The sequence below is a fragment of the Girardinichthys multiradiatus genome, chromosome 14, assembly GCF_021462225.1.
Source record: "Girardinichthys multiradiatus isolate DD_20200921_A chromosome 14, DD_fGirMul_XY1, whole genome shotgun sequence".
Lineage (NCBI taxonomy): Eukaryota > Metazoa > Chordata > Actinopteri > Cyprinodontiformes > Goodeidae > Girardinichthys > Girardinichthys multiradiatus.
Window position 1 is genome coordinate 36,947,066 of NC_061807.1, and position 14,400 is coordinate 36,961,465.

The window sequence follows — 14,400 nt, forward strand, 5'->3', positions numbered from 1 at the left end:
AGATGGGGAGCCTCATAACTGTGTTTCAGTGTTGGAGGAAGTTTGCACACCCCGGCCTGACCTTTCTGAGATACCTCTGGATAATCCAGAGATGATTTTATTTGTTGATGGTGCGGCTTCTCAAAACCCTGATACTGGATGGATGGTGGGTTTTGCAGGATGGTGGGTTTTGCAGTGTGTTCTTCCCATGAACCCCTTGTTTCAGGCTCACTGCCAAAACACTTTTCTGCCCAGGCTGCTGAGCTTGTGGCCCTGACTGAAGCTTGCAAATTAGCCGAAAATCAAACTGTAAACATTTACACAAACTCGAGGTACGGATTTGGTATAGTCCATGATTTTGGGGCATTGTGGAAACACAGAAAGTTTCTTAAAAGCGATGGAAAACCCATTTTGAACCATGTTCAGGTTTCTAACCTGCTCGGAGCAATTCTTTTACCAAAAGCTATCTCTGTGTGTAAATGCGCAGCACACACATCTTGGACAGATGTTTCACAGGGAAATAACAGAGCACATTTAGCAGGGAGACTAGCAGCTTCTTCTGCTCCTCTTTTCACCGCTTTGCACACACGCAAGGATACCCATCCCTCTCCACCCCTGTATGACTTGAAAGCGCTACAGAGTTTTGCTTCTGTGGGGGAGAAATGCGCGTGGGCTTCTGCAGGAGCGAAATGCACTGATGGTGTTTGGATGGGCCCGACCAATAAACCATGTCTTCCCAAACACTTCTTTCCACATTATGCAAAGCTCACACATGGTTTGGATCATTGTTCAAAAGAGGGAATGATAGCTGCTTTAACATCTCAGTGTTTCACAAAAGGTTTCTGTATTTATGCTCATAAGTTCTGTCAATCTTGTATGATCTGTGCAGCATACAATGCAGGCAAAACACCACAGATGACTCAAGCTGCACATGCACAACCAGATAGGCCATTTGAACATCTTATTATGGACTTAATTGAACTCACTCCATCTGAAGGGAAAAAGTATGTGTTGGTTGTTGACATGTTTAGCAAATGGATTGAAACTTTTCCAAGCAAAATTGCAGACAGCCACACAGTCACCAAAGCCCTTTTAACAGAAATAATACCCCGATGGGGCATTCCTTCAAAGATTTCTAGTGACAATGACACTCATTTTGTAAATGCAGCAATGAAGGAGGTGAGCAAGTTCCTGGGGTTTGACCTACGAACACATTGTGCATACCATCCACAGAGTGGTGGCGCAGTGGAACATGAAAATGGGACTTTGAAATTAAAATTAGCCAAGTGTTAAAATTAGCCAAGAAACTGGCTTACCTTGGATAAAGGCCCTGCCTATTGTGCTCACTTATATGAGAATGAGGCAAAGAGCACGAGTAAACCTCAGTCCTTTTGAGGTGCAGTTTGGCAGACCTCCAAATTTGGCCATGGGAACATTGCCAAGACCATTGCCCTCCACATCTTTGTGTGAAAATAAGATGTTGTCTTACTGTCAAAACCTGTCCACTGTGCTTTCTCAAGTTTCACAGACGATGAAAGCGACACTACCTGAGACAGCCACATCTCCCTTCCATTCTTTGGTGCCAGGCGACTGTGTTCTGGTCAGAGAGTTTAGGAGGAAACACTGGCGCTGGAAAGGACCATTTCAGATCCTGCTTGTCACCCACACGGCTTTGAAGGTGGCAGAGCGAGTCACCTGGATACAGCTCGTCTTGATTCCCCGGTCCCCAGGATCCAAGGAATCTTTTACCTGGATCATTTCCTGCTTAACTTGTGAGGACAACGGCCCACCACAAGGCTACGAACTATAAGCTAATCACTGGAGAGCGATTGAAAAGGTGGGTAAAGTACACTGTTCTTACAAGGGCATAATAATCCCTTGGGCAGTTTGTTAAAATGAGTACTTGGACGAGAAGTGTGTAAAAATGCTGATTGTTTTGAAATAAAACACGGAATTTTCTCTAAGAGCAAGTTTCCGGTAAATTCCGGCTCAGTTTTCCTGACACGCATCCTCCATGCCAAATGAGACGGATCCTTTTAAACGGCCGTTTAAGAGGCCCCACAATCTCACAGTTTCAAAGCATGACTCCACGAGAGCTTCCTATGCTGCTCCAGTAGAGCTGTGTTTGCTGCCTTCTCCTTCCTGTCCTCCCCAGCTGTCAGCGGGTGAGATCACAGAGGATGCGCAAAAGCAGCTCCCTACAAAGCGGTGCATCAGTGATGAGCACCATGGCACAACAGATAAATGCACGCCCGCTCTCAGAGCATTTCTCAGAGTGGCAGCGCATATGTTCCCTGGACAGGTGGATGGACAGACTGATCAGCAGAGGTTACACACTGCAGTTCCTGTCTCCGCCCCCACCGTTCAGAGGGATTTTGGAGACAGTCCTGTCCTCCCCGGAGCAGAGCTCCGTTCTCATGTCAGAACTGCAGGAACTCCTGATAAAAAACGTCATTTCCAGGGTTCCTCGCGGAGAGGAAAACACTGGGTTTTATTCTCAATATTTTCTGGTTCCCAAGAAAACAGGAGGAATGAGACTGATTCTCGATCTGTCCCTGTTCAACAAAGCAATCATGGAGAGACGTTTCCACATGCTGACAGTCAGACAGGTGATGGAGAACGTTCACCAGAACGACTGGTTCACCTCCATAGATATGAAGGATGCTTATTTTCACATCCCCATCATCCCGAAACACCGCAAATATCTGCGTTTCGATCTCATATCAGTACAACCGCCTGCCGTTCAGTTACTCTCTCGCTCCACGCACGTTCTCCAAATGTGTGAAGACGGCGTTGCAGCCGCTGCGCTAGGCATGGATGATAATCCTTTTTTATCTGGACGACCTGCTTTTGCTGGCTCGGTCCAGAGAGGAAGCGGCGGTACAGACAAAGGCGCTGGCTGCACATTTGACAGTCCTGGGATTTTCCATAAACTGACAAAAAAGTTCTGTTTTCCCATCCCGGATGGTCGTTTATCTTGGGGTTAAACTCAGCCACAATGAGAGCTCAGCTCTCACAGCCGAGAGCAGATGCGCTGTCAGCGTTTCTCCTCCGTGTCAAACGTCACAGCGTAGTGACAGCTCTGTCACTTATGCGATTGCTGGGAATGATGTCAGCGGCTCACGTGGTTGTTCCGCTGGGTGTGCTTCATATATTTATATTATATTGTAGATATGTTTATACTGTTTAATTTGTATTGTATTGCACCAACTACGCCAAAACAAATTCCTTGTATGTCCAAAAACGTACTTGGCAATAAAGCTTTTCTGATTCTGATTCAGAGATGGTTAATCCGCCTGCGCATAGATCCTGTGCTTCAGAAAAGGCGGATGATCTCAGTCCCTCCTTCAGTGGGACTGGACATGCCCCACTGGGGAAATCCCCGCATCCTGTCAGAGGGAGTTCCGCTTGGCAGACCGGCGTCACACGTCTCAGTGTTCACAGATGCATCCCTGTCAGGATGGGGAGGAACGTGTCAGTCTCAGGCGGTGGGAGCACAGTGGGCAGACCACATGTCTCTCCACATTAACGAAATGGAGCTTCTCACAGTGTGGAAGGTGACACAGCATTTTGCTTCTCTGCTGCGGGATCAGCATGTTCTGATCCACACAGACAACAGAGTGGCAGCAGCCTACATAAATCGCCAGGGAGGTGTGCGCTCGGCCCAGCTGCTAAACATTACCAGGCAGCTGCTGTGCTGAGCGCGCATGAACCTGCTCTCCATCAGAACAGTGTACATCCCCGGTGTCCTGAACAGAGGAGCGGACATCATGTCCAGAGGTGGTCCTTGTCACGGGGACTGGAGTCTCCACCCCGAGCTGATTGTTCAGATCTGGAGCAGATTTGAGAAAGCAGCAGTGGATCTTTTCGCCACACGAGATAACGCACAATGCCTGTTTTAGTTCTCACTGAGCCCACGGGAGGATCCACCGTTAGGAGTGGACACCTTGGCTCACAGCCCGTGGCCAAAAAGGCCCCTTTACGCTTTTCCTCCAGTTCCGCTGATCCCGCGGCTCCTGGACCGAATCCGAGGAACAGCTCTCAGTGATTCTCATAGCCCCCGAGCGCAAAAGCGTGCCATGGTTCCGAGCCTGCAGCAGCTGGTGTCAGGTCACCCGTGGCAGCAGCCGTGGAGAGATAATGCACTCCTCCAGGCGGGAGGGGCGATCAGGAGCGTCCCATAGTTAGGCAAGCATCTCTGGATCTGCCCACTGAATGGGAGCGCTTAGAAAGGCTGGGCCTCCCGCACGATGTGGTGCGCACGATTCAGGGCGCACGAGCCCCCTCTACCACAGCGTCATACGCATCAAAGTGGGCAGCTTTTCAGCGCTAGTGTGCAGAGAAAGGCGTGGAGCCTTTTTTCATGTCCATTAGGCTGCGTGCTGTCATTCCTCCAGCAGCTGATGAACAGGAATTTAGCTTTCAGCACCATTAAAACTTATGCTGCAGCTATTTCTTCCTGTCCTGAGGGTTTTGGTGACAGAACGGTCTTTAACCACCCACTGATGAAGCGTTTTCTGCAGGGTGTACATAGACACAGACCGTGTCACGCCCTCTAGTCCCTCAGTGGGATTTAGCGCTTGTCCTGCACGCACTGGTTAAAGCCCCGTTTGAGCCCTTAGATCAGGCTCCACTTAAATTTCTGTCTTTTAGAAACTGTCAAAAAAAGTTTTGTTTTCCCATCCCGGATGATCGTTTATCTGGGGGTGGAGTTAAACTCAGCCACAATGAGAGCCCGGCTCTCACAGCCAAGAGCACAGGCAAACCTCACTGCGTAGTGACAGCTTTGTCACTTATGTGATTACTGGGAATGATGTCAGCGGCTCACGTGGTTGTTCCGCTGGGTGTGCTTCATATGAGACGTCTTCAGAGATGGTTCATCCGCTTGCCAGTTTTTGTTAGCTCTGACATCTGCGAAGAGAGAGCGATTTATTTGCGCTCTCTGTCGCTCCTGAAGGGTTATGTCCCGAGAAAGAGCAGTGGGTGTTCTCCTAAATGACTTTGTTACCTCTGACCTGGGGAGGGTCTAGGAACCATAAAACTAAACTCTTTGAAGTTGAGACAACACCCTCATTTTGCTATAAATATGATTTGTGCTTTGTGTTCGTTGCTCTGTTCATCTGACTTGCTCGGTGACAGAGCCTTCAAATGCGGACAAGCCTTTAAATAAAAACTTTTATAAGATAAAGTCTGGTCTTTCTCTTGTTTAATGAGTTAATTTCTCTCCCACTTTGATGAGAAAATCCATAACATTAGTAAAAGCACAGGTTCTGCTGGTCAGACAAAGTGGTAGCAGCAGCAGCAGCACAGAAGTCCCAACGGGATTGCCATTATATTTTTTTGGTCTTTTTCTGCTTGAGGTTATTTTTTTGTCACACTTATATGGTGCAGGTTATCAAAAAACTTTAATAACATACAAAACAACGCAAGTAAATACAAAATGCTGTTTTAAACTATTACCCTCAAGGGAAATAGCTCTCCAAACCAACCTGGCCATATGTGGAAATATAATTTCCCTTTAAACCTAATAACTGGTTGTGCCTCCCATGCCAGCAACAAGTGCCATTAAGGGTTTGCGATGAATATGACTTAATCTTTTGCATCTGTGTGGAGTTCTTGGTGTTGTGACTATGCATCTGAGAATATAATTTAATTTTTAATATTAATATTTTAATATTTTATCAAATAATACTTTGGTGTGTTAAGGGTTGACCTGTGAATACCAGCCCAGTAAGGCGATGGTATTAGGACAAAATAGAAAGGTGTGAGACGAGCTCTGACATTATTGAACAGCATAAACTCTGCACATATATGGAATGAATTCACACAATTTCTTAAAATACAAGAATTTATTAACAAAAATAAGTCAACTCAAAGTCAAACATATTTCAATCATCTAACTCTTTACTATGCTAAAACAATCCGACTAAACTACTAAGCAGAATTAAAGAATAGGGAAGACTAATAGGCTATGTACAATAGAAACAAGTTGATTAAAGATGATTGAAAACCATGACCAACAAGAATGATGCAACATTACCATGCAATGTTTATGTTTGAGAACCAAGGATTATCTTGAAGAATCTGGAAATGAAGTTAAGTTAGTCTTGGAACCAACTTAGGCAATAATCAGCAAATGTTTAGACAACCAATCACAATGCAAGATCAGATAAAATATTATTTTAATAAAATAATGTTTTAAAGAATAATCTGCTGAATAAAATCAACCTTCTGGATGACTAATTCTCAACGGTGTCTCTTTAGCTGCCTTTATTTATTAAAATAATATTCAAAGAAAAATTATTAAGGAAGTGGTAAAATATTCAAGGAACTATTTTGGAAAAGAGCCAAATCTTTCTGGAGAAATTGGGGCTTAATGGTGTTTACTTAGTTATCAAGTTCAGTAAAGTAATGTTTAGGGACATATTATTTACTAGATTGAAAACTAACAACCTTTCTGGGTAAATATTCTTTAGCAACAAGCACGTGTTCTTAGCTGTTAGCAGTTAAAGCTAACAAAAAAAGCTGATAGTTTAGCACCAGAATAAAACACATACCTTTAAAATACCGTTAATAACAGGGTTAAAATGCATAAACGCAGACGGCGCGTTATGATCAATCTTCTGTGTTTAAAATCACCCTTCAAATAAACTTTAAAAACACACAAACAGAACACAAAACTGAGCACGTGTGCTGCAGAGTTTCACACAAAGAAAACCAAACTTCGGAAAATGAAAACGTTCAGATCATTTTACCCTAAATCTCTCTGACCAAACCCTAACCTTGTTTGAAATGTGTTGGGGAGGAGTCGTCCGGGCGACAACGACATTTGAAGAAAGCTCTCTGAACAAAAGGGTTAGCTTCCAGCTAACCTCCAGAGCAGTGACTGGGCAGCCGCTCTGTCGGGCCGACCAAACTGCACGTTTCCACGGCTCCTGTTGTCCTCCTCTCAGACTGGGAAAACAGCTCCACTCGGCTTCGTAGAGACAGCGTCTCTGCTGGGGACTTCTCTGGGACAGTTTGCTTCTGCAGGCCTCAGAGAGAGAAAATAAAGCAATGCTTATACCTTAATTTCCCTTTTTTATGAATGTATACCGGGTACACAAACAGTAATTCATCTGTACTTAACTCGTGCATATGATCGCATGATCTTATGACACTCTCGGATTCAGTTGAAGAGTTTATGTCTGTTTGCCTGCATAGAGACATTAGCGCACTGTCTCCCTGGCCAGCTTCGCACGGAGTCCAGGTGGTAGAGAAAGGACCATTGGAAAGGTGGGGGTTTTATACGGGCAGTGGCATCATGTGAAGTTGCTGTTACCCCCCCTTCCCCTTCTGAAGTTGTGTTGGAAGTCGGTTAAAAGCAATTTATTTTGAAAGTTCCAGAAAAGTTTGTACCGCATCTTTCATGTTGCACTCCATGGCTGTGGGTCCCAACATTGGCACACTTTTCCTTTCAAATGTGTTCCAATTCAGCCACATTGGAGTGTTTTTGAGTATGAACACCCTATTTTTGTCATGAGACAACATTTCAATTGGATGTCAGTCCAGACTTAGACTAGGCCACTCCGAAACCTTCGCTAAGGGTGTATTCACACTTGCCACTTTTGGTCCGCTTTAGACGGACCAGAGTCTGTTTCCCCCCTTGGTCCGGACCTTTTCTGCAGGTGTGAATACACTCAAGCGAACCCTGGTCTGGACCAAACACCCGGACCGAGACCCACTTTTTGAGGTGGTCTCGGTCCGCTTCCTAATGGACTCTGGTGCGGTTCGCTTATGATCTGAATACAAACCGGCCCCGATCCGAACCAACTACAAAAAGCGTACGTCTCTTTGGACATAAAAAGCCACCGTAGCCAGTAGCAAATGTGTGTGTTGTAAGATAATCATACCTGATAAACTGTGTTGCTTAGCAACGCTACTGGCTTGTTGAGGGACAAGGCACGTAGAGAACGTCGGCGTTCAGCACGCATTCTCCGATGGGGTTCACACAAACCGCAGAATATAGGAAATTAACTTTGGTTATTAATATCAGCCCAATTTTACTTTTGGGACCATATTAACTTTGTTTTTTGCTGACTAACATCAGCCAGTACTGAAGTTAATGTCGATATATCAGTATAACTAATTTCTTGCTTTACAGGTCCTTCTCAAAATATTAGCATATTGTGATAAAGTTCATTATTTTCCATAATGTCATGATGAAAATTTAACATTCATATATTTTAGATTCATTGCACACTAACTGAAATATTTCACGTCTTTTATTGTCTTAATACGGATGATTTTGGCATACAGCTCATGAAAACCCAAAATTCCTATCTCACAAAATTAGCATATTTCATTTGACCAATAAAAGAAAAGTGTTTTTAATACAAAAAACATCAACCTTCAAATAATCATGTACAGTTATGCACTCAATACCTGGTTGGGAATCCTTTTGCAGAAATGACTGCTTCAATGCGGCGTGACATGGAGGCAATCAGCCTGTGGCACTGCTGAGGTCTTATGGAGGCCCAGGATGCTTCGATAGCGGCCTTTAGCTCATCCAGAGTGTTGGGTCTTGAGTCTCTCAACGTTCTCTTCACAATATCCCACAGATTCTCTATGGGGTTCAGGTCAGGAGAGTTGGCAGGCCAATTGAGCACAGTGATACCATGGTCAGTAAACCATTTACCAGTGGTTTTGGCACTGTGAGCAGGTGCCAGGTCGTGCTGAAAAACGAAATCTTCATCTCCATAAAGCTTTTCAGTAGATGGAAGCATGAAGTGCTCCAAAATCTCCTGATAGCTAGCTGCATTGACCCTGCCCTTGATAAAACACAGTGGACCAACACTAGCAGCTGACACGGCACCCAGACCATCACTGACTGTGGGTACTTGACACTGGACTTCTGGCATTTTGGCATTTCCTTCTCCCCAGTCTTCCTCCAGACTCTGGCACCTTGATTTCCGAATAACATGCAGAATTTGCTTTCATCCGAAAAAAGTACTTTGGACCACTGAGCAACAGTCCAGTGCTGCTTCACTGTAGCCCAGGTCTGGGGAATGCGGCACCTGTAGCCCATTTCCTGCACACGCCTGTGCACGGTGGCTGTGGATGTTTCTACTCCAGACTCAGTCCACTGCTTCCGCAGGTCCCCGAAGGTCTGGAATCGGCCCTTCTCCACAATCTTCCTCAGGGTCACCTCTTCTCGTTGTGCAGCGTTTTCTGCCACACTTTTTCCTTCCCACAGACTTCCCACTGAGGTGCCTTGATACAGCACTCTGGGAACAGCCTATTCATTCAGAAATTTCTTTCTGTGTCTTACCCTCTTGCTTGAGGGTGTCAATAGTGGCCTTCTGGACAGCAGTCAGGTCGGCAGTCTTACCCATGATTGTGGTTTTGAGTGATGAACCAGGCTGGGAGTTTTAAAGGCCTCAGGAATCTTTTGCAGGTGTTTAGAGTTAACTCGTTGATTCAGATGATTAGGTTCATAGCTTGTTTAGAGACCCTTTTAATAATATGCTAATTTTGTGAGATAGGAATTTTGGGTTTTCATGAGCTGTATGCCAAAACCATCTGTATTAAGACAATAAAAGACCTGAAATATTTCAGTGAGTGTGCAATGAATCTAAAATATATGAATGTTAAATTTTCATTATGACATTATGGAAAATAATGAACTTTATCACAATATGCTAATTTTTTTAGAAGGACCTGTATACCAGTGGAAGCATGCAAAAATCTGGTCAGCAATTACATAAATGGTTTGATTCATGTAATGCCAGAGTAGGTTTTTTCATTTGATTACTGAGAAACGTATGAATAACTTTTCACAGGCAATTTTTTAAATTTAAAAGTCAACACAAACTGATTTTTTTTTTTTTTTTTTTTAAATCAATCAGTCAATCAAACTTTATTTGTAGTGTGATTTTCATACAGTCATGTGTAGTCCTGTTCATTGAATTCTGAATGCTAAACTAGCTTTTTTTTTTTTCATCTCATACCACCTTTCCACACAACTAAATTTAGATCTGATTGGATTTAAAAATGTTTGTCCTTATTTTGTCATTGTTCTGGTCATTCGGGATTGTTATTTATTGTTTGTCTTGTTTTCATCAGAATTAAAAGTGTTCTTTATGAAAATTATGACCAAAACTTCTTAGTAACAAAATTAAAACGGTCTACATCTACTGTACATATTTAGGGAACATGCATGTTAAATGACACCATAGAAAACCAAAGACAACATCAAGCTTTCTGTGAAAACTTCAGCGCTTCCAACTTAAAGTGAGTTGGAAGTAAAGGTTTTTTTTCTAGAATGGAAGTAAACTTATTCAAACCAACATATAATAGGAACCATACACATAAAGGGAGAAATGCAGAACACAGTAGAATTTACTTCCTAGAACAGATAAAATTAAACCCCTCGCTGTCATTTCTTTTAAACCACCGGTGTTTTCCTCCTGTCTCCATGGCTCCAGACATGTCACAATCATCCATCTGTTCATCTGAGGCCCAGTTCTTATACCTGACCACCTCGTCACTGACCCAGAACCACAAATCCAGAGTGCAGGCATAGTGCAGTCCCATCCAGACAAATGGAGTCGAGGCCTTCTTGGCTTTCTCCTGGACCCATCTCTGCTCATCCAGGTTGGTGACAGTGACCAGGTCATGGAAGTGATCTCTGCAGTACGATATGGCATCCTCCCAGTTCATCTTTTTTTTAATCAGGATCACTTTATCTAAACAAAGAAGCAATGAATATAAAGATGTCGAGCAGCAGGAGAACATTGAGAGACCTAAAGTGACTGTGTCATTAGCTCATGTCGAATTACAAGACTTTTTAGGCATGAATATGAAACTTTAAAATGACATCAATTATCTAAACATTGATATAATTGTTTACATTTTGTTAAAATGCATTTAACCTTGTAATTGCTAAAATGGGGCTAATTGATTTAACCACATGTGCTGTAAAATGTAAAGATAATGTGCAAATTCACTGAAGTAAAAACTAACCATCGTAACAGAAGAATTGTTTTTTGACAGTACAGCTGTTATTTTTCCAACTGCCGTTCTTATTAAACTTGACCATGGCACATTGACCAGTGTTGTATTGCTGATTGTTAAGACTTTTATTCCAGTGTCTGAAAGAGAAACTGCTTCCATCTGACCACCTCCAGGTGTCTCTGAACAGACCAAAGTATGGATCCTTGTCTGCAGAGTTCATCACATTCTTCAGTTCTTCATCCTGTAGCTGCTTCAGTCCACTGATCAGGTCTGTGTGTTTCCTTCTGCAGTATCTCTGAGCTTTCTGCCAGGTCATCATCTCTCTAATCAAGTGATATTTCTGTGTTCTATTAGTTTCTGTGGAGTAAACAGATAAACTCACGTCACATTTATTTTACATTATTTTAGTGTTTAGAGAAGAATACAAAACAAACCATCTAAAGAGTTCAGTTTGAATATACATAAAAATCACTGAGAAGTAGATCAACATCCTCACCATCGTAGCAGAGGAAATATCTGTCATATTGGCAACCAGTATCTGCCCATGTGAGATTTTTATACAGAAATCCACAGTTCTCAGGTCCTGAATTTCCTTTATCAGTCGGTTCTCCTGTGTTCCAGTTTGTCTCACTTTCATTGAACTCCACTCCAGGCAGAGACCAGTACCATGTTCTGGTCCCAGCTGTTGGATCATACAGACCAATCCAAGCATCCCTCTGACCTCCTGCTGAGATGTTGAGGAGTCTCTTCAAGTCTCTCATCTTAGACACTGTGGCCAGGTCAGTGTGTTTCTCTCTGCAGTACTGCTGAGCTTCAGTCCAGGTCTTGTCCTCTTTAATGTAGAGATACTCATAGAGCTGACAGTCGCTGAAACAACACTGACCTGTAAACATAAAACATATCAGTAATAAATTAAGAGGATTTCAACTTCACACAACATGGGACATTGTAGTTGTTATGAAATATAACTATTATAGCTGCCTTTTGTTTTGTTTCTATGTGATAAAAAGAGGTAACTGTAGTTCATTGATCATCAATGAGTGTATTGTGACAGAAACCAGTGAGTGTAGATGTGTTTTAGATCAACTTACCCATCAGGAATAGCAGAATCAGACTCCACTGCATCTTTGTTGTCAGATGAATTATTTTCCTCCAACAGTTTGTCTCTGTTGGATGAAGAACATATTTAAACACTTCATATCAAGGTCTGAAAACCTGCAGTGCTCCCTCCACTGAACAGAGAAACAATGCTGGGAGAGAAGAGGAGCTGAAGCCAAACAGAAAACACCAAGCTGAAGCTGTCAGAGATCTCACAGCAGCTGAATGTCTCTGCAGGATCCTACCAAAACTTTCCTAATGGTCAATCAGCCAATGATTTTATGAAATTAAGAAGAAACAAAAAACGCTGCAAAGAATATTATGATATAAATATCAAATATCAAGTACAGAAACAAACTTAAAGATCTGGTTACATTTCCGTGTCTCAAACGTGGCGTCTCTCCTTGATGTTTTAATTAATCTTCCCTAGGTTAAGTGATGACTTAACATAGTGAACACAGATCACATAGAAGGATGTCTGTGTCAGGATTTGAATGTTCAAACAGGAGGAAGGACTAGGCACTTTTGAGGGCGATAATACAAGTTGCCAGTTATACAATAAATCAAAGAAAGTAACCACTGTGATCTAAAACTACTTATATATAAAGTAGAATATCTGGACTATTTTAAAACTAAAACATAAAAAGTAGACTAATTCAAGTGTGAAATAATATATCCAGCTTGGGACATACCTGCTGAGCACACACCTGCAGGATTATCTCAGTTATTTGCTTTCAGTGTGAATATTTGCATTGAAGTGAAACTTTGAGTTTAAAATACATTATTATCTCCTGTTCTAAGAAAATACTGAAATATCTCTTCTGCAGCCTATTTGACTGAGGTGAGTTTATTCTGCTCTCTGTTATCTGAGTTAAACTGTAACTCAGCGAACCTTTAAGGCAATTTCTATTAACCCAAAAGCCCTCAAAAATAAGAAATCTTTATTGTTTAATCGTGTGGTTTTTGAAGAAGGATTGAAATGCAAACAGGAAGGTTGAATGTGCCGAATGATAGTTAATTAAAATAAATATAAAACTCTCAACAAGGCACAAGGAAAACATGGAACATGGGCAGGAAAAGAAGTGGTAACACGGGGAAGGAACAGGCAAAGTCACAGACATAGTAGTGGAACAGAAATGGAAGAATCTTCTTTTCTTTATTTGCGGATTGCAAACAACTTAAAGGTGCATACCGCCACCTACTGTACAAGAGTGTGTAGCTTTATGTGTTTCACATACTATAGTCTGTTTTTTATTATTAGTAATATGTAAAAATAAAATCAACACTTTATTAACGATCCTGATTTTCTCCCTATCCCCATCTGTTCCTAATAGTCATTTAAAACTCCATTCTCTTCCTGTTTTCCGTATTACTTCCCTCATCCTCTCTCTTTCAGCTTCATGTTTATAGCACTTCATCAAAACTTGATCCACATTTTCTTTTTCTCCACAACCCTCACATTTATCATTGTTCCTTTACCCTAGTATAAATAAAAAAATAATTCATGTAGGTATGGCCTATTTTCAGTCTAGTTAAAATCACATCTTCCCTTCTGCTTCTTTCTCCATAATTTTTCATTATTACAGATTCTTGAATTCTATATAGTTTGCTTCCTTTCTCATTTTGATTCCATTTTTATCTTTGCCAAATTTCTGTTTCTTTCCATTGATTTACCTTCCCCTTTCCCAAATGAAACCTGACCATTATCTCCTTCCCCAAAGCCTTTTTGCAAGTGTATGTGCTGTTTCATTTCCTCTCACCCCTTCATGTGCTGGTACCCAACGAAACTGAATATCTATTCCACATCTAAATAACCTGAATAAACTGGATTTCTAGAGCAAGATCTGTCCTATGGTTTCCTGTTGACTGAATACTTTCTACTACTGCTTTTGAGTCTGTGCATATCACCAACCGTCCTCCACCCATTGTAAACTGATAATAATTGCTACCATTTCTGCAGTGTACACACATATTAGATCTGTTAATCTTTTACAGATACATAATTGAAACTCTGGATTGAATATCCCTATTCCCACATTTCCCGTTGAATTTTTAGAACCATCTGTATAAACTTTTAAATAACTGTAATAATATGGTCTGATATACATGCTGGTTTTAAACCCGACTTTGCCAAATTTCCATTCTCTTTTCATTTCAAGAACTTTAATATCTACTTTTGTTTCTGGATACAATCATGGTGGTATAGCCCTTTATGGATTATTATTAGAGAATTTTTTTGTCATCTAACTCATACGTTTTTGCCCATTCCTTTCCTCTCCACCCAAATTTCTTTTATATTTGCCGTATTTCCAGCAGTTCTTAAATATA

At 41.9% G+C, this 14,400-nt stretch overlaps 1 protein-coding gene across 1 annotated transcript; it reads right to left on the bottom strand.

Moving 5' to 3' along the window:
* Positions 1-9,813: 9,813 nt before the first annotated feature.
* LOC124881069 (C-type mannose receptor 2-like) lies at positions 9,814-12,498 on the bottom strand. Its single transcript, XM_047386561.1, has 5 exons — positions 12,447-12,498; positions 12,066-12,140; positions 11,471-11,857; positions 10,984-11,331; positions 9,814-10,706 (listed from the first exon to the last, which is right to left on the bottom strand). The coding sequence occupies exons 2-5, from the start codon at positions 12,097-12,099 to the stop codon at positions 10,360-10,362; spliced, it is 1,116 nt and encodes a 371-aa protein (XP_047242517.1). The 5' UTR covers positions 12,100-12,140; positions 12,447-12,498; the 3' UTR covers positions 9,814-10,359.
* Between the last annotated feature and the right edge of the window lie 1,902 nt (positions 12,499-14,400).

Coding starts and splice junctions, on each gene's coding strand:
- LOC124881069 (XM_047386561.1), bottom strand. CDS start 12,099: ATGCAGTGGAGTCTGATTCTGCTATTCCTGATGG. Junction 11,858..12,065: donor GATTCTGCTATTCCTGATGG/GTAAGTTGATCT, acceptor TTATGTTTACAG/GTCAGTGTTGTTTCAGCGAC. Junction 10,707..10,983: donor ACAATTCTTCTGTTACGATG/GTTAGTTTTTAC, acceptor TTCTTTGTTTAG/ATAAAGTGATCCTGATTAAA.